General features: G+C 41.9%; 1 protein-coding gene and 1 long non-coding RNA gene across 4 annotated transcripts in view; one reads left to right on the plus strand and one right to left on the minus strand.

The window, feature by feature from the left end:
- LOC118146837 (uncharacterized) overlaps window positions 1-17673 on the plus strand; it is a 34798-nt gene extending 17125 nt beyond the window's left edge. The window contains exons 4-10 of one of the 3 annotated variants that reach the window (XR_013525714.1): window positions 4466-4632; window positions 6319-6444; window positions 7125-12428; window positions 12576-12617; window positions 12743-12796; window positions 14510-14583; window positions 14684-16270. This is a non-coding gene — a long non-coding RNA (uncharacterized LOC118146837). Of the gene's footprint in view, window positions 1-4465; window positions 4633-6318; window positions 6445-7124; window positions 12429-12575; window positions 12618-12742; window positions 12797-14509 lie in introns of those variants that run through there. The other 2 variants (XR_008475995.2, XR_004732887.3) reach the window with 2 other exon arrangements.
- Window positions 8837-23097, minus strand: part of RAB31 (RAB31, member RAS oncogene family) — a 166296-nt gene continuing 152035 nt past the window's right edge. The window contains exon 7 of the mRNA XM_008979480.5: window positions 8837-12405. Within this exon, the coding sequence (XP_008977728.1) occupies window positions 12308-12405 (98 nt within the window). The 3' untranslated portion in view covers window positions 8837-12307. The remainder of the gene's footprint in view (window positions 12406-23097) is intronic.

Consider the following 23097-nt stretch of genomic DNA (forward strand, 5'->3'; position numbering starts at 1 on the left):
CACTAGCTCTGAGAGCCAATGATAACATTCAAAGAGATCTGTTGAGAAACTATTGCAATAATCAAGAAAGAACATATTAAGAGTCTAGGTTAGGACAGTGGAAAGAAGGTGAAAAGATTTGAGAAATTCAGAAATAGAATTTCCACAGTTTGGTCAGTGCTTGAAAGGAGCTGAAACTGACTCTCAAATTTGAAGCCTGAACCTCTGAGAGAATGCAGCACATGAATTGGATTGCAACAAGGTGCAGCACTATTTGCATGCCATGCCAGAGGGGACTTCAGCACACACATTCTGCAGCTGGAAATCAAGCTCTGATCTCTGGAAAGCAGTCAGACTAGACAACAGATTAGAAGCCAAACACCCAGAAGCAATAGTTGAAGCCGTAAAATGTTGGATGAAATCAGAAGGAAGGTGGTGTACTGAGGAGGAACAGGAACACACATTTGCAGGAAGTACCTGCATTTAAGCTCTAAGAAGAGCCAGGAAAGGAAAATGAAAAGGGCAGTAAAAGAAGCACAGAAACCACAGAGCCAGCTTCTGGCTGGAGAAGGAGCATCCAGGAGGAAGGGAGGGGCCCACGGCTTCCCTCTGGGAGTGGAGAGTGGGAAGAGGAGGTAGGCTTTGAAAGTGCAGAGCTGGGGGAGGGACCAAATTCAAGTGAGCAGTGAATAGAAGATCTAGTGAGCCCATCATGATTCTCATTTAAGAATTTCTTTAGTGGGAAGGGAAGAGAGCTTGGAGGAGAAAGAAAGACAGCTGATCAAAACTAGAGATTTGTCCATATAGATAGGTTGATGGGAGGGCTAAAACAGTGCAGGGCTGATTTTAAGGTGAAAACAAAAAAACAAACAAAATCCTTGGGGTGTGCCTTAGAAATGAGTTGGGATCTGTTTCCAAATGAGCAGGAAAGGAGAGAAAAGGCATGCACACATCCAGAGAGGAGAGAAGGAGAGCCGAGAAGGCTGCCACCTACGGTCCACCAGGCCCACCTGCAGACACCAGTTTGGGCACTGGGTTCTCAGAAGCTAATTCAGGGCCTGGGGCCCTACAAAGTCAAGGCGGCTGGACCCTAATGCATGAGTCATTTCAAAAAAGCCAGTTAAGAACTTCACTGAGGGTTGAATAATAGTTTCAACATTAAGGTCACAGATACAGAAAAGATAAATCAAGCTGCTCAAGCGGTAGGGTCAAGGAAAGTCACCCCAGCAGTTTTGGATCAGACCTTTCCATCAAAGTAGCAAGTCTCCTTTAATTGGGTAATTCAGCTCTTCCAGCCTGAGCTGGTTAACCCTTAACTCCCCGGTCAAAACTTCCTCTTGAGATGCAAGAGTATGTCTTGGAATAGGACACAGGACGGACCTCCGCATGAATGCCCTTGCCCTCCTTACGTCCCTTAAGTTCTCTATACTCCTTCTGTAAAAGAACAATTTTGCATCCACCTCAGATTTGTTTTGTGGATAAAATGAGACACAGTTTGAAAGTAGCACCTGGAAAATTTTCATTAGACATGGATCTCCTTTTCTTCATCCTTTTTTTTTTTTTTTTTGAGACGGAGTTTCGCTCTTGTTACCCAGGCTGGAGTGCAATGGTGTGATCTCGGCTCACTGCAACCTCTGCCTCCTGGGTTCAGGCAATTCTCCTGCCTCAGCCTCCTGAGTAGATGGGATTACAGGCACGCGCCACCATGCCCAGCTAATTTTTTTGTATTTTTAGTAGAGACAGGGTTTCACCATGTTGGCCAGGATGGTCTCGATCTCTCGACCTCATGATCCACCTGCCTCGGCCTCCCAAAGTGCTGGGATCACAGACGTGAGCCACCGCGCCCGGCCCTTCTTCATTCTTTTATTATGTGCAGCACTTATAATGAGATGAAAGAAAAGAGGAAACAGTAGTAGCTAACATTTGACTTCTGTCTCTCTTTATCAGAAAGTCTTGGGTAATTTACTTAACCTCCTGTGTCTGGGTTTCCTCACTTGTAAAGTGGAGATAATAGTGTCTACCTCATAAAGGCTGTTGTAAAAATAAAAAGAGATAATATGATGTATAGCCCCTAGAACTGTGTCTGGCACAGAGCAAGCACCTATGCTCATGTTAGCTGTTACTGTTTTTGAGCGCTTGCTTGGTGCCAGGGCCATAGCAATTCTTCTGTAGCATAATCCCCATGGCTCCACTTGGGAGGCACCATGAGTATGGTCTTCTATGCAAATAGCATTTCCAAGAGCTGCCTGGGGCTCCTCTGGTGAAAGCCTTATCACCGCATCCTCTCACTCGGTCCTCAAGGGCATGCCCAGGGGTAAATACCACAGGCTGACAATACTTTACACCTAGTGGGCAGATGTTTTCAGAATTCAGAACTTTGGATTTTACAAAGTAAAATAGTATATCACAGAACATTCCAGCAGTCAGGGGAGGATCCTATCATCAAACACAGTAGTATTTCTGCAGCTAGATATACAAATATTCACTCCTGGTTGGATACATAATGATTATAAAGAGCATCACATCCGTTCAGGTTTGGTCCTGCTGCCATGTCAAACTCAGGAAAAAATATATACATTTACAAAGCTTTTTGGATTCTAGAAGTGTGTATGTGTGTGCATATGAATTATTATCTGCATTTTACATATGAGGAAACTGAGGCTTAGAGGGACCAATCTGCCAAAGGTCTCACTGCCAGCAAATTACAGAGCTGGGAGTCAGACATGGGTATTCTGACTCTGGATGTCTTTTTTTTTTTTTTTTGAGACGGAGTTTCGCTCTTGTTACCCAGGCTGGAGTGCAATGGCGAGATCTCGGCTAACCGCAACCTCCGCCTCCTGGGTTCAGGCAATTCTCCTGCCTCAGCCTCCTGAGTAGCTGAGATTACAGGCATGTGCCACCATGCCCAGCTAATTTTTTGTATTTTTAGTAGAGACGGGGTTTCACCATGTTGGCCAGGATGCTCTCGATCTCTTGACCTCGTGATCCACCTGCCTTGGCCTCCCAAAGTGCTGGGATTACAGGCTTGAGCCACCGCGCCTGGCCTTCTGGATGTCTTAATCCGCACACTGCATTGCCTCTCAAGAAAAGAAAAAGGAAGATAACAAAAAAGAATGTAGCAACTAAAAACCACAGTGAGATACCATCTCATGACAGTCAGGATGATGATTATTAAAAAAAAGTCAGAAAACAATAGATGCTGGCAAGGCTAGGGAGAAATAGGAACACTTTTACACTGTTGGTAGGAGTGTAAATTAGTTCAACCATTGTGGAAGACAGTGTGGCAATTCCTCAAGGATCTAGAACCAGAAATACCATCTGAGCCAGCAATCCCATTACTAAGTATACACCCAAAAGATTATAGATCATTCTGCTATCAAGATACACACACATGCATGCTTATTGCAGCACTATTTACAATAGCAAATACTTGGAACCAACCTAAAGGCCCATCAATAATATTCTGGATAGAGAAAATGTGGAATATATATATATACACATATATATATACCATGGAATACTATGCAGCCATGAAAAAGAATGAGTTCCTTTTCAGGGACATGGATGAAGTTAGAAGCCATCATTCTCAGCAAACTAACACAGGAACCGAAAACCAAACATTGCATATTCTCACTCATGAGTGGGAGTTGAACAATGAGAACACATGGACACAGGGAGGGAAACAGCACACACTGGGGCCTGTTGGGAGGTGGGGGAAAAGTGGAGGGAGAGCATTAGGATAAATACCTAATGCATGCGGGGCTTAAAACCTAGATGATGGATTGATAGGTGCAGCAAATCATCATGGCACAGGTATACCTGTGTATCAAACCTGCACATTCTGCACATGTATACTGGGACTTAAAGTAAAAAATAAATAAATAAAAGAATGTAGCAACTAAGAGGACAGGGAAAAAAACGCTTCCTGGCTTCAGGGCAAAGGCTGAAGCCTATGGCATTATCACAGCCACTCAGTTCCCTGTCCTAAGTGCCTTGCAAACAATGATTTCACTTCATGTGACATTAACCCCATGATGTGGATACTATTCCCATTTTGCAAGAGGTAACTGAGGTTCAGACGAACCAAGTAACTTGCTCAGAATGATTTGATGAGTAAGGGATGGGGCTGACTCCTCAGTTTATGGTTCCCACCCATGTGGCCAGAGTGCTTCAAGTCACACTGCCCTGAAACTCCTCATTCTTGCCATTCTCAGCTGTCTTGTCTTTTCTCTTCTCTTCATTCCCTCCTTTGTAAGCTTGGTAATTGTAGAAATCTGACTCATAGTAGCACTCAACAAACACTTGTTGGATGGGAGGACAGATGGACAATTTTACAAAGATAGGTAATAAGTTGCTACCCAGGAACTCATGCGTTTTCTGTCCCCCAACATGCCCTCCCCCAGTGCCAGAAGTGTAGAAGAAGGTTAGTCTAGAATGATCCACATCACAGTGTGCTCAGAACTACCCCTTACTCCTTCTGTCCCAGCAGCCCTTTTCACTCTCAAAAGTGCCCCAGATTGGGGGAAGAGTCTGGAACTAAGCAGAGGATTCAGAAACCTAAATGGATAAGCCTGGGTGAAGTTTCTCCTCCCCCGGCTTCAGGAAGAAAAACACTGGAGAAGCCCAGGCAGCTGACACTCAGATGCCATCTAGGTAAGGCCCTGGAAGGCAGGCCCAGCCCCAGCTCTCCACCACATCCTGGAAGGGGGCCCATCTCCAGTTCCCCACCACCTCCTAGAAAAAGACCCAGCCCCAGCTCTCCACCACATCCTGGAAGGGGGCCCATCTCCAGTTCCCCACCACCTCCTAGGAAAAGACCCAGCCCCAGCTCTTCACCACCTTCTGGAAGGGTGCCCATCTCCAGCTTCCTGCCACCTCCTGGAAGGGAGCCCATCTCCAATTTTCCACCACTTCCTGGAAGGGGACTCATCTCCAGTTCTCCATGACCTCCTGGAAGGGGAACCATCTGTAGTTCTTTGCCACCTCCTAAAAGGGAACCCATCTCCAGCTCTCTACCATCTCCTGGAAGGGGGCCCATCTCCAGCACTCCACCACTTCCTGGAAGGGGACTCATCTCCAGTTCTCCATGACCTCCTGGAAGGGGAACCATCTGTAGTTCTTTGCCACCTCCTAAAAGGGAACCCATCTCCAGCTCTCTACCACCTCCTGGAAGGGGGCCCATCTCCAGCACTCTGCCACCTCCTGGAAGAGGCTCCAGTTCCAGCTCTCCACCACCACCTGGAAGAGTGCCCACATCTCCAACTGATATGGTTTAGCTGTGTCCCCACCCAAATTTCATCTTGAATTGTAACTTCCACAGTTCCTACATGTCATGGGAGGAACCTGGTGTGATGTGACTGAATTATGGGGGCGGGTCTTTTCTGTGTTGTTCTTGTGATGGTGAGTGGGTCCTGATGGTTTTAAAATGGGAGTTTCTTTGCACAAGCTCTCTTTTTGGCTGCTGCCATCCATGTAAGATGTGACTTGCTCCTCCTTGCCTTCCACCGTGATTGTGAGACCCAGATTGAGAGATGATTTAGGGTATCTGGTGGAAGAAATTTCTAAGGAGAAAAGCATTTAAGAGGTGACTTGGATGCTGTTAAAGGCATTCAGTTTTGTAAGGGAAGCAGAGCATGAAAGTTCAGCCATGTGGAATTTTAAGTCCATTAAACCTCTTTATTTTGTAAATTACCTAGTCTCAGGTATGTCTTTATCAGCAGCATGAAAATAGTCTAATACAGTGAATTGGTACCAGGAGTGGGGTGCTGCCAAAAAGATACCTGAAAATGTGGAAGCAACTTTGGAACTGGGTAATAGGAAGAGTTTGGAACAGTATGGAGGGCTCAGAAAAAGATGGGGAAATGTGGGAAACTTTGGAACTTACTAGAGACTTGTTGAATGGCTTTATCCAAAATGCTGATAGCAATATGGACAATAAAATCCAGGTGGAGGTGATTTTTTTTTTTTTAGACAGAGTGTTGCTCTGTCGCCAGGTGCCAGGCTGGAGTGCAGTGTCATGATCTTGGCTCACTGCAAGGAGGTGGTCTTAAATAGAGACAAGGAACTTGTTGGGAACTGGAGTAAAGGTGACTCTTGTTATGTTTTAGCAAAGAGACTAGTGACATTTTGCCCCTGCCCTAGAGATTTCTGGAAGTTTGAACTTGAGAGAGATGATTTAGGGTATCTGGTAGGAGAAATTTCTAAGCAGAAAAGCATTTAAGAGGTGACTTGGGTGCTGTTAAAGGAATTCAGTTTTATAAGGGAAGTAGAGCATAAAAGTTCAGAAAATGTGTAGCCTGACAATGTGATAGAAAAGAAAATCCCATTTTCTGTAAACAGGTGAAAGAAAACTACATTCAGCTTTCTGCATCAGACAGAATGGGGCTCATGCCACATCATGAGGTCATCAAGCAGCTCATGGAGAGGTTCACCTGGTGAGGAATGGAGGCTTCCTGCAAACAGCCAGTGAGTGACCCACCTCAGCAACAGAATCCCAGCCCCAGTCAAGCTTTCAGATGACTGTAGCCCCAGATGACATCTGAAAATCCCTAGCCAGAACCACCTAGCTAAGTCATTTTCAACTTCCTCCCCTCAGAAACTGTAATATAATCTTGTTTTTTCCTTTTTTTTTTTTTTTTGAGATGGAGTTTCACTTTTGTTACCCAGGCTGGAGTGCAATGGCATGATCTTGGCTCACCTCAACCTCCACCTCTTGGGTTCAAGCAGTTCTCCTGCCTCAGCCTCCCAAGTAGCTGGGACTACAGGCGTGCATCACCATGCCCAGCTAATTTTTGTATTTTTAGTAGAGACGGGGTTTCACCATGTTGACCAGGATGGTGTTGATCTCTTGACCTTGTGATCTACACACCAATTGTTTGTTTTATGCCAGTTTAAGTTTTGTGCAAAACAAATGTGTTTTGCAGTATCAGATAATATTTCTGTTATGCATGCACACATAAAGGCAAAATTAATTCCCAAAAATAGAAAAATAGCATTAGTGGCTCATAGGATATGCTAATTTCAAATGTTTTTGACACATTGCCAAGCTGCTGTCTAGAAAGATTATACCAGTTTATGCTCTGACCAGCATATATGGGACTGCCTCTTTTCAGGATACCAGGCAACAGTTGGTGTTATCTTTTCAGTTTTTTAATAGAACACTGAAATGGAAGGGAGAAGATGGCTTCATATATGTTTAAAAAGCCAGTTTTCTGCAGTTACATCTAGAAACTTGAGAGGAGACATTCCTGGAGTTGAATGCTCATGAAATTGGGATGAAGTCTCTCTCCTCTTCCAACCTGCAAGTCTGCTCTCTAGACAATACCTGCCTGAGCAGGCACTATTTGAAGGAAGAGGAACTATTTATAGCAACCACAGGGAATGCTGGAGTCAGCTGAGCACAGACCGAGCTCCTTGTCCTTGCTCTCCAGCGCCCCGCTCAATCCACTGGAGTAGTCTCGTAAAAATGTGCAAGTTTTGTAAAAATGTGCAAGTTGCCAGCCTCAGGGCATAACTCCTCAGTCACTGGTTCTATTAAATACACCCCCAGGTGGAACAAAACAGTTGTGCAGAAGTGGGTAGTGGAATCCCTGTGCAGAATACTATTGACATCGAAGTCTGGGCTGCATGAAATATGCCATCTGAGTTCAATCATGGGATTATTTCCGAAAACATTTCCCAAAGTTGCTATACACAGACAACTGCTTCTTAGTAAATGCAAAAGAAAGGCGTATTTTCTCATAAAATTGGAACACTGAGTCTCTTGATGGTGACAGTGGGTGTTTCTAGTTTGATTACATATTGGAAACATTTCTAGCGGGGGCCTCAGTGTCTCTGATGCTGAGAACATGAAGGTGCTGCATATCTCCTCTTCATCTCCCACTTTCCCAGTCCTCTAGACATCAAATGAAGCTATGCAGAGAAAACATAAGCCCCGCAAGGGCATGAATTTGAAAGTATGTGTGTGTTTGTTGGTGGCAGGTAGTAGAGGCTGAGATGATGGAGGAGGGGGGATGGGAGTGAGTATACCTCATCAAATTTAGTGGGTAACTGACTTGGCAAGCACAGTGATGAAATCATTCTTGCATATTAAAGAAGTCACCCCGATCCTTTATTGTTTGTTTCTTGTCTCCATTCCCCTTTCTCTTTGAAAAACAAAACACTCAGAAAAATATAGAGGCTAATAAAACATATGCCTTGAAACGACCAAATGTTATCCTTTTGTCATATCGTCTTCAGATTTTTCTATCATGAAGTAAATACAAATGACTGATAGTTACATGCCCTTTGTTCTCCCTGATCCTGTTCACTTTCTCCCTCCCTTCAGGTAAGGACCATCATGAGGTTCATGTTTCACTTTCTAATTCTTTTAGCACACAAACACATTCGTAAACAATGTCTGAATTATTGTTCTGTGTGAGCTGATATGCATTGGTACTTATTCAGCTTACTTTATTCTCTCAGCCAGGGACACAGGTGGTTGTCCAGGCTGTGCACTGCACAGTTCCTGAGGGTTGCATTCGAACAGGCCACTATGATGATGGCTCCCTTGGGAGTGTGCAGGATGGCAGCCTGCACTCCAAATTCTGTTTTTGAGATCCATGTTGATGCATGATAATACTGCATTCATTTTAATTACCTGATAGCCTTCATCATGTGGCTAGGCCACATTTCATTTTTCCATTTCCTCAGTGGAAGACAACATTTTGCTATTGCAAACAGTGTTTCCGGGAACATTCTTATGCATGTCAGCAAATGTACAGGTGCACACATTTCCCTGGGAATCATCATTCTCTGTTTAACTGTGATTTTTAAAAAATGATTCTACTGAACATTGTAATAAGAAAAAGACAAACGATAAAACTTAAAATATTTATTAGTATGAATCAGTGTGAGTTAAACCAAAAATAACAGATACAATTGGGCATTGTTGAAGGAAATGCTTTACTACAGAATAGGATACCTGGTGGAAAGGTCCTAGCTGATTGTAGCGGTGTCTTGTATGTGCAAGAACTGGGTCCAGCCCAGACGGAAGCGCTTTGCAAAAACACGAGAAAAGGAAGCAGTCTGCACGACAGAACAGCGCCATTGGATTACGGGGTCTGGTTTCAACAATGTTAAGACAGTAAGCTAGATGACAAATAGGTCTGAATACAGCTCAGAACCCTTTAGTTTATAAGCTAGTTCACCATTCAACTTGCCATGAGCATTGCAGAACAGTGAGAACTGAAGCTTACACAAAAAAGTTCAGTTTCAGCCATCTCATGCCAAGGTCCTTGACTGTAGAGGAAATATTTCAGTCATCCAAACCTTTCTCAGAAAATGAACTCAGTTTTCATTGGGGTACAGCCCTTATTGTTGGTTAAAAGTTAGTTTCAAGTCTTCAACCTTTTAGTCTGCAAGGTAACGTCACACTCAACAGCCTAATGTGCCATTTTAAACCATAAAATGGCAAGTCAATTATGTGACAATGTAAAATGCTTGCACAACTCCACTGCCATTCTCAGATATTTCCACTGGGAAACCAGCCCTCTGAGAAACCATGCCTACCTTATATTAATGTATGGCTAGTGGCCAAACTCAGCCAGTGAAATGGATTACATGTTGGAAAAACACATACACAATCATATTTACACAGACACACACTCATGCCACACATGAAAGAAAAAAAGGGAGAAGGAACAAATTTTGGAAAACATTACATGAAACTACATGACTTTTTTTTAGCAACAGTAATTTCCAGGCCTTTGCATAATATTGTGTGGTTATGGTTCAATTATTAGACAGCAAGGAAGTAATCCCAAGCCAAAACAAAGAAAGGTTGTAATGCCTCACTGTAGACAAGGCCTGAGCATCCACAGAGAAGATTCAATGTTTATGTGAATACTGGTGTGCCCAAGTGTGATCCACTTTCTTCAACTGCTCTGAGTGGTGATCAGAATATATATATATATAGTCATCTGACTGGTTTGAATAGCTAAGGCAATACAGAAAGGTAACAGTGGTTTTACACCTTCATGTGCTTCCGAAATAAAACCATGGGCTCATTAGTGGGTAGCTCACTATGTGTGGCTAAGACTAGACATTTTATGCAAAATACAACCACTGCAAACCCAGCCCAAAGCTACAAAACTCTCAGCTAGGATATTTATCCCTCAGCTCAAAATCTGATCAGCTGTCTAGAGATAAATCCAGGTTCTCAGGGAAAACTAGATGAAGAAAAGTTACAAATTAAGGCTGCATGTCAGCTGGAAAGAGGTCACTTTAATTTTCAACTCAATTTTTTTTACCTTTGGCAAGAGGTATGATCATTTCTTGGCCTGCAAGCACCATCATGCCAGCCATTAACGTGGACATGTGGAAAAAACCCTAAAAATTCCTGCAAAGGCCCTGTCAAGACATCCAAATGCCACTTGCTAACTTTTTCAGCTACCTGTTTGGGAAAGCCAAATGTAACTCTTGAAGCAAAATAAATGTTTTCCAGCCTTTGTATCCTAAGACTGTCAATGAACTCTCTTGAGTAAAGCAGAAGTGTGCTGATTACTGAAGTGCCAGGTCTTTTTTTTTTTTGAGATGGAGTATTGCTCTGTTGCCCAGGCTGGAGTGCAATGGCGTGATCTTGGCTCACTGCAACCTCTGCCTCCTGGGTGCAAGTAATTCTCCTGCCTAGCCTCCTGAGTAGCTGGGACTACAGGCGCCCAACACCACACAGCTAATTTTTGTATTTTTAGTAGAGATGGGGTTTTACCATGGTGGTCAGGCTGGTCTCAAACCCTGTCCTCATGATCTGCCTGCATGGGCCTTCCAAAGTGCTGGGATTACAGGCATGAGCCATCTTTAATCTAATCAGCTCACGATCTCTTTCCTGACTTTCACATTATAGACTGTCAGTAAGGGTTAGCTGTCCCTCGAATGCTCATAGCAAAGAAGGTACCAGCTGGCCCTGGTTAGCACACAGCATGATTAACCATTTCTGAGCACCAATCCTAATGTCCTTTAAGAATCACCCCCTAATATCAGCTCTGGCAGGAAATCAACTGCTTCTTGATCCCAACATTTTATGAAAGTTAGAATGGTAATAGAATTTGAATTCTCAGTAGGAATCCCTTTTTTTCCTTGCCAAGCTTTTTATTCCTTGACTTCCTTTGGATTCAAATATCTTTAATTAATTGAGCAGACAGGGAATCTGAAAAGGAAGGTTTTCATCAAAGCCCATTCTCAGTTCCTTGGCATTCCAGGGTCAGACCTCTGGTTAGCCCTAAAACCTTCTCTCCAAGCTAGAAACATAAAAATACTTTCTCTGATTTTGTAGTTTTTTGGGGTCTAGAATTTTAAGATGCTGATGCTTCCTCCGGCTGGCTTTCCTATAACCTATTATTAATTGCTATTAATAGAAGTTTGCCCTATGACTTAGATTCAAACATTAAACTTAATTCCAGTTAATTCTCTTCCCTTAGATATGACACTAAGAGATATTCTCTTAGTAAAATAATATTATGTGCATTAAACTTCTCAAAGAGAGGGGAAATGTACTCCTGCGGAAGAGACGCATGCCAGGTGGTCTCTTGAATAACGTGTATAGCCTGCATCTCTTGCCACTTACATAGTGATTACTTAAATTGCTCTTTCAAACTAGGCCTCCCAGTCCCAAAATTATATGCAATAATTTAGTCTTATTTGGTTTGTTTGAGTATATATGACCATAACTTAGAAAAATGTTCACCAATTAAAAGAGGTGTAGAAAACAGTTTCTAGTACACTTTTCCTGGCTTCTATAATAGCTCAAGTCTCAGTCTGAGTGATGGTCCATTGACACTTCTCCCTTTCCCTCAGAAAAGTAATAAATAAAGTCTTACTTCCAAAGCTAGCTAAAAACTAACCTCCTGAATTAAATTTGCCTTTCAGTGAAGGTTGGTTAGGCAACAAAGGCAATGACACTGAAGAAGTTACTGGAATTTGGATAGACAGCACAGGAAATCCGAGTGGAACTCCACTTTAGAATCCCATACACATAATAAGGCAGTAAGACTTTTGTATACATCCAAGAATTTTTAAAGGTTTTCTAGCAAAAATGCAACTACATCCCTTCCATGTGCATTTCATGCACTAAAGACCATTTTGTGGTGGTGTGGGGGTTTCTCCAGGGTTTTCTAAAATGCTTTTTCAGGGACATTTTCTGCCCCACCCCCTGCAGGTCTTCCAGGATGCAAAGCCAGCGTGTTCATTCTTCTCAAAGTGAGGTGCCAGGACACCGAGCGTAGGGTCATTTGGCAGCGCACAGGGATGTGGGCTCTGGCTTATTCAAGTACCATGGACCATGGCCCTTGGGTCAACAGCACCGGCGGCTGGCTTGCGTAGTTTGCTTCACAAGTTTGATTGCTCCATTGTTTCCATTTTCATGGTGGTCCAAGGGTGGGATCTGGCGGCCTGTAACAAAAAGAAAGCTAAGGGTGAGTTCCCTTTCCCCCAGCCAACACTGCACACAGATTTTCACCCTGCTTCAACACCCCTGCTTAATGTTTGGGTTGTACAGAAAACAAAGGCGGTCCTGGAGGGGTTTTCTCCTTCCTTCCTTCTTTCTATCCTTTCCTCCCTAGCTCTGCTGCATGAAGCCCAATTCATGGACTTAGGAAGTTCAGGTAAGGAACAGTCCAGCAGCTCCCTGATGGTGTGGATTTCCTGGGCTAGGAAGATCTACTCCTGGGGGCAGTTTCCACCCGCCCTCCACTCATCAGTGCATTCCTCCCTCCCCACCTTCCCACAGACCCATCCTGATTTAATGAGCGGCTTTCATGGTACCGTGACTTCAACAGTAACAGTGAGTACTCATCCATTTTTTCTGCTTCTCAAAATAGAAACGGATTTGAATTGTAATCTTCCTAGCAGTGTCATTTATTAACACTTAGCTCATCATCCCTCATCCTGCCAATGCACTTAGATCATTAACTGGAAAGCCCTACAGAGACATTCTTCATAGGAAACAGTATTTTAATGTCATCCACAAGTAATTTTATTTTTACTTAACTTAATTTAAAAAATTATCCGAGACTCTCTATAAATAAACATAAAATAAAAATTAAACAGGCAATGGAAGGGGCCAGGGAGATGATAGCTAAAGGGTATAGGCTTTTTTATGAGGTGATTAAAATATTCTAAAATTGACTGTGCTGGTGGCTGCATAGATCTGTGAATATACCAACACCAATGAATTGTACATTTGAAATGGGTGAAATGTATGGTATATGAATTTTATCTCAATAAAGCTGTTTTTTGAAAAAAGGCAAAGAAATCTGGAAATAACCTTAGTAGATCCCAGTTTTCAAAGATTTTCACAAACACCATCCTCACTTCGCCCTGCAAATTTGGTGTAATGGTTGTTATTATCGCCATTTCACTATGACTGGAGAATTTGAGCACGTTGCTGAAGGTCCCATCAATAATAGGTAGCAGTACAGCTGGTGCTTTGATTATAATCTACACCTTCATTTCCTGATGGTTCCCGAGGCCTGTGCTCTTCCCATTGAACAACATTAGCTTTCTCTGCTACTTTTCTATCCCCCTTGAAAAAGGCAAGAAAGACTAGCTCTAAAATGTGGATTTTGTTTCATTCTTGAGACAGGGTCTCACTCTGTTGACCAGGCTGAAGTGCAGTGGCTTGATCATGGCTTACTGCAACATTGAATTCCAGGGTTAAAGGGATCCTTCCACCTCAACCTTCTGAGTAGCTGGGGCTACAGGTATGCGCCACCATGCCCCAAAAAATATATATTTACATATATATATATATATATTTATATTTACATACATACACACACACACACACACACACACACACACACAAAGAAAGCCAAGGGTGAGTTCCCTTTCCTTCAATCAACACTGCACACACAGATTTTCACCCTGCTTAAACACCCCTGCTTAATGTTGGGTGCTTAATATATACATATATATATGTGTGTGTGTGTGTGTATATACATATATAGACATATATATGTGTGTGTACATATATATATGTGTGTGTGTGTGTGTGTGTGTATATATATAGATTTTTTTTTTTTTTGTAAAGACAGGGTCTTGCTATGTTGCCCAGGCTGGTCTCAAACTTGATCCTAAAGTGCTGGAATTACAGGTATGAACCACCATGCCTAGTCTAAAATGAGTATTATTTATTTATTTACTGGCTAGTTAATGTATTCATTTGCTAAGAAACCAGTACTTAGAAGTGGAAGAGAAATTGGTTCTAAAGACAAAGTCTTTTAATGCAAGTGGATGGTACCTAATGACCATATGAGAGCCAAAACACTCCAGCAGAGATGCATTTCCACAAGGGACATCAAGAGTTTACTTCAAAGGTAATAATACATTGTGTAGATTAGACAGTATGGACATTCACCAAAGCTTAAGCATCAAGATTAAGGACACCAGCATTTAGCTCCAAATTCCAAAGTAATAGTAGAGATCTTCATCTGATGATGAAGTGAATGAAGTTTGCAACAATTTCTGCAGCTGTGGCTTTTGCCATTTTGTGTAGCCAACAGAGATCTACAGAGCTTTTGCAGGCCGTCCCCAAAACACTTCGGTCCTAATCCAGGAACAAATGAGACAGTAAGTATAAATTTTCCTTTTTTGGACATACTATTCTTTTAAATTTTATCACAATTAAAAGGGAGTAAATAAAATGCCTCTTCTATTTTGTCAACCTTAGGTGATGGAGGAGGAAGTCTCCAATGACTACCAGTACTCTAAAGATCCAGCCAAGTCAGATCTTGCCAATAAAGAGTTACTTACTCCAAAGGGATGACAGTGTCAAGTTACATTATTACTGAAGTTAGTAATATTTCAGGAGCCTCCTGAGTGTGTTACACACTGCAACCAGGACTTTTGCTTTTGCACCTGAAATATTTTTGGACAGTACTATAATTCTGATGGGTATAGCTGTTGCCCTAGTTAGCCAAGAGCCAAGAGCTGTTTACTTATCAGCATACCGAGTTGAAATTTTAGCATTTTTTGCAGTATCAAAATCAACATCCTATGCTAACATCAGCTTTGTGGTGTCCTTATGTTAACTCTAATGTTAGCAAAACAGCATTAGCTTTTTAGTCCTCCATGACTTTACATGCCTCATGTCTTGTTCTGAAAACTTATGAAAAAACTTTCATAAGTTTTTTGCTTTGAAAAGTACACAAATTAAAGAAAAAGTTCATATGTAAGACAGTTATTGAAGTGACAAAAGTGTAGTGAAAATCTAGAAACAAAGAACATGCAGAGAGTAAAATAGGATGCCAGGAAGTCCTGTCAACACCCTTCCTCGCTTACCACCACCTCCTCCCTCTTTGCTGCCTCTCAGTTCTCTCCCCAGTCAACAGTGAGCACAGATGCATAGGATGCAAAATTGAGGAAGGCCTGGCTCTGTCTCAAGGAAACTCCCCTCCTGCATGTTTTGAACTCTTAGCAGCATTCCTGAATCAGCTGTTGAACCTGGCTTCTTAGGAGTACCAGGTTATTTATCTTCAGAATATTAAAAATTTCACTTATTAGAGTAAAATATTTCTCAGACTTCATCTTTCTCCTTTGGTAGAAAGAGTTTTGAGATGTGAGAGTCAGCATTCCAGTTCAGTGAACTTGGACCAGTTATTTAAAACCTCCAAGCCTTCCTTTCCTCACCTGTAGAAGGAGTGTGGGAGAAGAACACTCACAGACGTCACTAACAGGGGAGGAATTAATGATGATGAAGGGAGTCCCCAGCAGTCAAGGGCTTCTGGGCATGGCTCACGAGTTTTGCATGGGGTGTGGGGAAGAAATGCTGTGTGATTCATGGTCACAGTCGATTCTCAGGGTTTAGTTAGTGAACCGGGACCCACCCTGCTTGTCTACAAAATTCTCAGCCTGTGCTGAGTCACACAGATGCAAACTTCAAACAGAGGGAGGGAGAAGGAAATGGTTTCATGCAGAGACAGAGGGAAGCCAGATCATACCAATGAGGCCGGCACCTTTAAAAGAAGGGGGCCTGCACCAGGAAACCAGAACGCAAACCTCGATCTTAGGGCCTAAGGTACTCAGAACTTACCGGAAGGTTCAAGGCACTTATACAAAGAAATGGTTTTGGAAAATGGCCATGGCATTCTGTGCCAAGGTGATCACCTTGGAACACTGTTGAATCAGTATTATTTACACGAGCATAGAGCAGGACAAAAATATATACACAAACATCTGAAAAGGCTCTGAGCCTCGTCTGTAGGTTTCCACTCTTACAAGATGTGCTCTAAGTACTCAGCCTCCAGAACAAGTTGTCCTTGAGCATAAATTCGAGGCCAGGGTGTTTATTTTAATATGGTTTGGATTGTGTAAGATGCCATCTAGGAGAAGTTTAAATGACTTTTTTCTTTAAAGTTCAGTTTTCCTGAAAGTTGACAGTGTAGAGGAAAAGCAGGTTTTAGAAATGATTCCATAGGAACACAGTATCTGAAAACAAATTCCTAGCCTATAAATTTTATCATGGCTCTGAATTGGAGGTGTAATGCATTTATACACAACAAAAATAAAACAGTGAGCTTAGTTGGGGCTGTTCCCTTTCCCTGTGTAATAAACCAGCCATTTCCTGTGTGAGCACCAATCCTCCCCTAAACATTCTGCTGTATGTGATTCTTTGCTCTTTTCATTCCAGTTCCTGTATTAGTTGGCTTGGCTAGCTTTTGTTTGGTGTTAGCAATGCTGGCAGTTGCTGTGTAACATCCATTTCTTGATCTGATTTTCTGAATCATCCAGATGAGTAACCTGACCAAGTTTGCTAGGACTTGGCAGTATTTACTCTTGATAATGACTTCTAGCCTCTAGCCATGTGGGGTGGGGGGATCCTCTGGAACACAGCAATGACTCACGACCATGGAACGCCACCCTAAGAGTGCAGAACTGGGGACAAACACATGCTACTTGAAGTTATTCCCTAGCACTGTCCTCTTGCTGCCATAAAGAAGACAATATTAGGATTACTAGAAGGCCCTGAATATTAGGATAAAGAGGAACACGCTACAAGCTATAAAGGGCCGGAATGGATTCCCAGGTAGGGAGGGTAAATGCAACGGGTCAGGAGGCCTGGAAAGTCCAGGTCAGGGATTAGGTCAGCCTTGAGTGTGCCACGGGGAAGCAGGAAGCACAGATGGAAAGAGAAACTGTGGAAGATGCTAAGCAGGAGGTGAGAACTGCCTGGAGGCAGAAAGTCGAGACAGAGACTAAAAAACCTGAAGTTCAAAGTCTAGGGAGGTAAAGAAGTGGTGATGCACCTACACGAGGGAAGTCAGGAGAGGCCACCATTGGTCTAAAATGCCGAGGTGTCCAACACAGAGGGACTTAAGCTACTTTAAAATCATTAGGCTTCCCCTATCATTCTCAGCAAACTAATGCAGGAACAGAAAACCAAGCACCACATGTTCTCACTCATAAGTGGGAGTTGAACAATGAGAACACATGGACATAGGGAGGGGGAACATCACATGCTGGAGCCTGTTGTGGGGTTGGGGGCGAAGGGAGGGACAGCATTAGGACAAATACCTAATGCATGCGGGGCTTAAAACCTAGATGCTGGGTTGATAGGTGCAGCAAACCACCATGGCACACATATACCTATGTAACAAACCTGCACGTTCTGCACAGGTATCCTGGAACCTAGTTAAAAAAAAAAGGGAAAAGAAAAGAAAACCTTAAAAAATATTAGGCTTCCCTACCTCTCAAAGGTACTTTTCTCTTTCTTTTTTTAATTGATAAACTTTATTTGTCTTTTGAGCAGTTTTTGGTTTACAAAAAAAAAAAATTGAGTGAAAAATAAAGAGTTGGCATATACCTTCCTCTCCTCATCACCATTTCCCCCATTTCATTTTTTTTTTTTTTTTTTTTTTGAGTCGGAGTTTCGCTCTTGTTACCCAGGCTAGAGTGCAATGGCACGATCTTGGCTCACCGCAGCCTCCGCCTTCTGGGTTCAAGCAATTCTCCTGCCTCAGCCTCCCGAGCAGCTGGGACTACAGGCGCACACCACCATGCCCAGCTAATTTTTGTATTTTTAGTAGAGACGGGGTTTCACCTTGTTGACCAGGATGGTCTCGATCTCTTGACCTCGTGATCCACCCGCCTCGGCCTCCCAAAGTGCTGGGATTACAGGCTTGAGCCACTGCGCCCGGCCAATTTCCCCCATTTTTAACATCTCTTGCTTTAGTGAAACATTTGTAACACCTGATGAACCAATATTTTCTGAACACATTACTATTAAGGCTAGTCTATAGTTCACAAGAAGGTTTACTTTTGGCACTGTATTTTATGGGTTTTGATAAACATACAATAACATGTATCCCCATTACAGTATCAGACAGGACAGTTTCACTGCCCTAAAAATCCTCTGTGACCCACTGATTCATCACTCCTCCCCCAGCCACAGCAACCACTAATCTTTTCGCTGTCTCCACAATTTTGTCTCCTCTGGGGTGTCAGGTAGTTGAAATCATATGGTGTGTAGCCTTTTCAGATTGGCTCCTTTCACTTAGCAATATGCATTTAAGGTTCTTCCACATTTTTTATAGTTTGACAGCTCATTTTCTTTTTATCCCTTAATAGTGTTCCACTATATGGATGTGTCCCTTTAATTTTTTATTTTAACATTTAGAAATTATAAGACACAAAAAGCACACCTCAAAAGGGAAAAAATATGACAAACTATACTTCATCAATAATTAAAAACCTCTTTTCTCCAAACAACACTACTAAGAAAATGAAGACAAGCCACAGCCTGGGAGAAAATAATTGAAAAACAAGCATCTGATAAAAAATATGTATCCAAAACATAGAAGTAATCTTTAGAACTCGACAATAAGAAGACAAACAAGCCAATACAAAATGGGTAAAATTTGAACAGGCTCTTCACCAGTTATACAAATTGAAAACAAGCTCACTAAAAGACACTCAACATTACTAGTCATTAGGAAAACACAAACAAAAATCACAATGAGATACCGTATACTTCCATTCAAATAGTTAATATTTTACAAACCAGCAGTACCAAGTGTTGACAAGGACATATAGCAACTGGAACTCCCACACATTAGTGTGGTAATATCTAGTCGTGAAACCACTTAGAAGACAGTTTAGCAGTCTAACCTTAGAAAGTTAAATGCACACCTACCAGATAAACCAGCCATTCCATTACTTGGTATTTACGCACACGAAGACTTGCGCATGAATGCTCATAGCACCCTTACTGGCTAGCACCCAAAACTGAAAACAATCCAAATATCAGATGAATAGATTAACAAATTGTGGTTTATGCATGCAATAGAACACTCAGGAAAAAAAAAAAGGAACTCAGCAAAATCCATATTTTCTTAAACTGCAGAACAACTGATCTAATTTCTTGAATAAACAAGTTGCATAAGGGGAAAAAAAGAAAGATAGAATGGAAAGCTCTTGCGTAAGGGAGGCTTAAAAGATACACACACCAACTAATCCCAGCATGTGGAGATTATTTCCATTCTGATTTAAACAAACGGTAACATACAAACAAAGAAACCATTTATGACAACTATGAGCTTTTTGGAAATTTGACCACCGACTGTTTATTTGATAATAGCAATTAATATAACAGATTTTGCTTATTAATATGATGGTGTAATTGTCATTGTGTAAAAAAAATTACTGACAAAATATTTACAGATTAAATTTGATGATGTCTGAGATTCTTTTCAAAATAAAAAAGGTGGTAAGTGAAGGATGGGATAGAGATGACACAAGCTTGATTTTGAGTATACAATGGTTCACTGCATTATTCAGTGTACTTGTGTATATGTTTGAAATTTTACATAATAAATTGTTTTTGTAAGTTTCCTGGAATCTGACCATCGTGAAACTACCATTGTTAACATTTTGATATTACTCCAAGGATATATTCTTGGAATAATATATTATTTATCACTATATATTATATGAAATATATTATGAAATCAGGAAATTATATGAATTGCTCTGTAACTCGTTTTGCACTCAGTGATTTATCTTTTTATGCCAGTAAACAAAGATTCATGTCATCTTTCTGAATCAGTTGTTTATGTTGGTGTACCATGATTTCTTAAAAACTATTTCCCAACTTTTGGACAATTCAGTAATTTCCTGTTTTCTGCTATTATGAATAATGTTACAATAAACTACCCTCTGCAATAAGACATGATACAGACAAGCTAAGAGCATGTGCCCTGGAGCCTGCCTACCCATCTCTCGTTTATTAGCTGTGTGCCCTGGCAAAGGTTACAAGCCTCTTCAGGCCTCAATTTCCTCATCTGTAAAATAGAGATAAGAGTGCCTGCTTCATAGGATCAAGGGTGCATTAACGAGCTAGTGTATATTTAGCAATTGCAACAAAAGCACAGAATCAGAGCTCCATTCATGTTAAACATTATTATGTCTGTACACCTGACCAATTTCTTTGTTAGAATTGCTGGGATGGAAGACATGCCTTTGAGACCCAACTTGCCCATATGCTGAAATGACATTATTTCACATTCGCCAAATGAATTTTTTGAGGGTAAGAAAGTGGACAAACTTTGTCTTTGTCCTTTCCTTGTCCGTTAACTGCTAAACTTACCTTCACCTGACAGCTTGCTGTACTATTATAAAATCTGCAACCTTTTGCTTTGCTTTTCAATTTCTTTAACCTGCTGTAAACCAAAGGTACCTAGAGCACAACACTGTGAACAAATGATTCCCGAACAAAACATGATCCCTACCCACAAGTCTTAACTTCTTGTCCTTCATATTAACACCCTATTCCAATTTCCAAACCAATATGCTTGTGCCTCTAAATATATTTACGTTATTCATTTGTTTATTTATTTTAGAGATAGGGTCTCATTCGGTTGCTCAGGCTGGAGTACAGTGATGCAATCACAGCTCATTTCAGCCTCAAACTCCTGGGCCTAAGTGATCCTCCTGTCTCAGCCTCCAGATAGCTGGGACTACAGGGCACACCAACATGCCCATATATTCACCTTAATAAAACAAATGTTTCTCACCTTGCTCTCAAACTAACAACAAACAAAAAACCTAGCTTAAGCTCTCTAGCGTCTCCAAGTGTAATTTTCAGGAGAAAGTCCTGCTTTTTCTGCCACACTCAACATTTAAGTTAATTGGAGCAAAAGCATAGCTGTTTTGCTGGGTCTCACCCCAATCCAGACATTTTTCTGCTGAGCCTGCAACTCCACCTCTCTTTGCCCTCAGGAAAAGTTAAAATACTTTTAACAAGATATTTGAGTTGAGTAATTATAATCCACAAGCCAGCTGGACATGGTGGCTCACACCTGTAATCCCAGCACTTTGGGAGATCAAGGCAGGGGAGGATCACTTGAGCCCAGGAGTTCAAGACCAGTGTGGGCAATAGAGTGAGACCTCATCTCTAAAAATAAAAGAGAATAATAATCCACAAAACAAAACTTGGTTTCCCTGCAATCCAGAATCCTGTCTGCTATGCTCACAACCAAATCCAGCCCAGAGCACTTGTTTATATACCAATCCTCCCCATTCTGGGAAACAGAACCTGGGGGTGACTCTGGCAATGCCATCTTCCTCCTTCCCATCTTCTTCCAGTGTTATCGGTTCTTCTTCCAGAAGATTTCTGAACTCCAACTCCAGTTCCTCCACCCTCATCCAAGCCACTTCTCTCCTGGATTATCACAATCGCATGCCAACTGATTGAGCCATGCAGAGACTTTCCTCCTTCTAAGGTAATCTTTGTTGTAAATGTAAATTGGATACTCTGCACACCTGCTTTAAAAGCTTGAGGGGCTTCCGATTGTTTCAGATATCAGCTTTATCCCCATGACAAGGCCCTGATGAGTCTCTAACCTCAACTTCCCACCGCACTCCTTGCTCTTCCTTAAAAGCACCACGCCCTTTCCTGCCTTGGGGACTTGGCTCCTGCGGTTTGCTCTGCCTGATAGCTCTTCTTAAACTCTTTGCCCACTGGCCTTTTGTAGCTTTTCAGGTCCAGCTTAAAATCATTTCCTTGAGGAGGCCCACCCCACCCAATCTAAAGCCACTCCCTCGCCCCACAGTAACCTCTCACAGTCCGCTCCTTCACTGTGCAGCACTGATTACCAAGAGTCATCAGACACGGATCTGACTGTGCCCACAGCTGTCTCCCCCTCTCCACTGTCACTGTGCTTTGTCACTGTACTGTCCCCAGAGTCTAGCGTGGCACCTACCTTTAAAAGAGCACGGTATATATCTGTGAATAAACGAATCAAAAGTAGGCTTGTCCAATTTGCTGTTCTTCAACCTTAAATTCCCAGAGAAAAGTGATTACATTTCACCTTATGTCAGGAGATGAGGATGGAGATCCAAATTCAGAACCCTGAATTTAGCACCATTCCATTTACTGGTCTTGGCTTTATGGGGAATACAAAAGACAAGCTCCCAAAGAATGTGCAATCTCCCTAGAAGAACAGACACATACCTGAACGCTTGGAGAATCATTTAAAGATAGAATATGTTTGAGCGTCAAAATGACAGAATAAACCAAAAGTAACCTCAAGTTTTTATTTTTCCTCCTTGGGCATAAGAACCCAAAGAAGAAAAGTAATCCATGGAAGAAAATTAGCCACATGCAGGGGTATAAAATAGGTCTAAAACGTGATTTATAAAAGCCTACCTGGAGGAATACCAATCAGAGGACAGTATATTATATGAGGAAGACAAACTGCACACAGACTACCCCAAACAGAGCAGCACCTAAATCCTTTACAGGGTAGCTTCAGTCTTTAAAAAGGCAAAATATTTTGGTATGCAATCCCCAGTTAGACACTGTATTAGCTCATGTTCAGAAAACACAGTTGTGTCATTTCTGGTTTATGAACACTATAGGAATGTAAAAGAGAAGCATTTACCTCTTCATCCAAGTCAACGTGAATTAATTGTGCTGAAGCACACCTTTGTAAAGGGCTTTTATTTTCACAGCTCCCTAACTTTTTATTGCATCTTTTCTCCAGGCATAGTTGACTGTGGAACATTGCTTTGGGGAGCCTAGGTGTCAGCAATATGTAGTTCTATTTTAAGCTCAGGGAGGAGCACATGTAATATAAGTAGGAACAG

The sequence above is a fragment of the Callithrix jacchus genome, chromosome 13 (assembly GCF_049354715.1).
Source record: "Callithrix jacchus isolate 240 chromosome 13, calJac240_pri, whole genome shotgun sequence".
NCBI classification, from domain to species: Eukaryota; Metazoa; Chordata; class Mammalia; order Primates; family Cebidae; genus Callithrix; species Callithrix jacchus.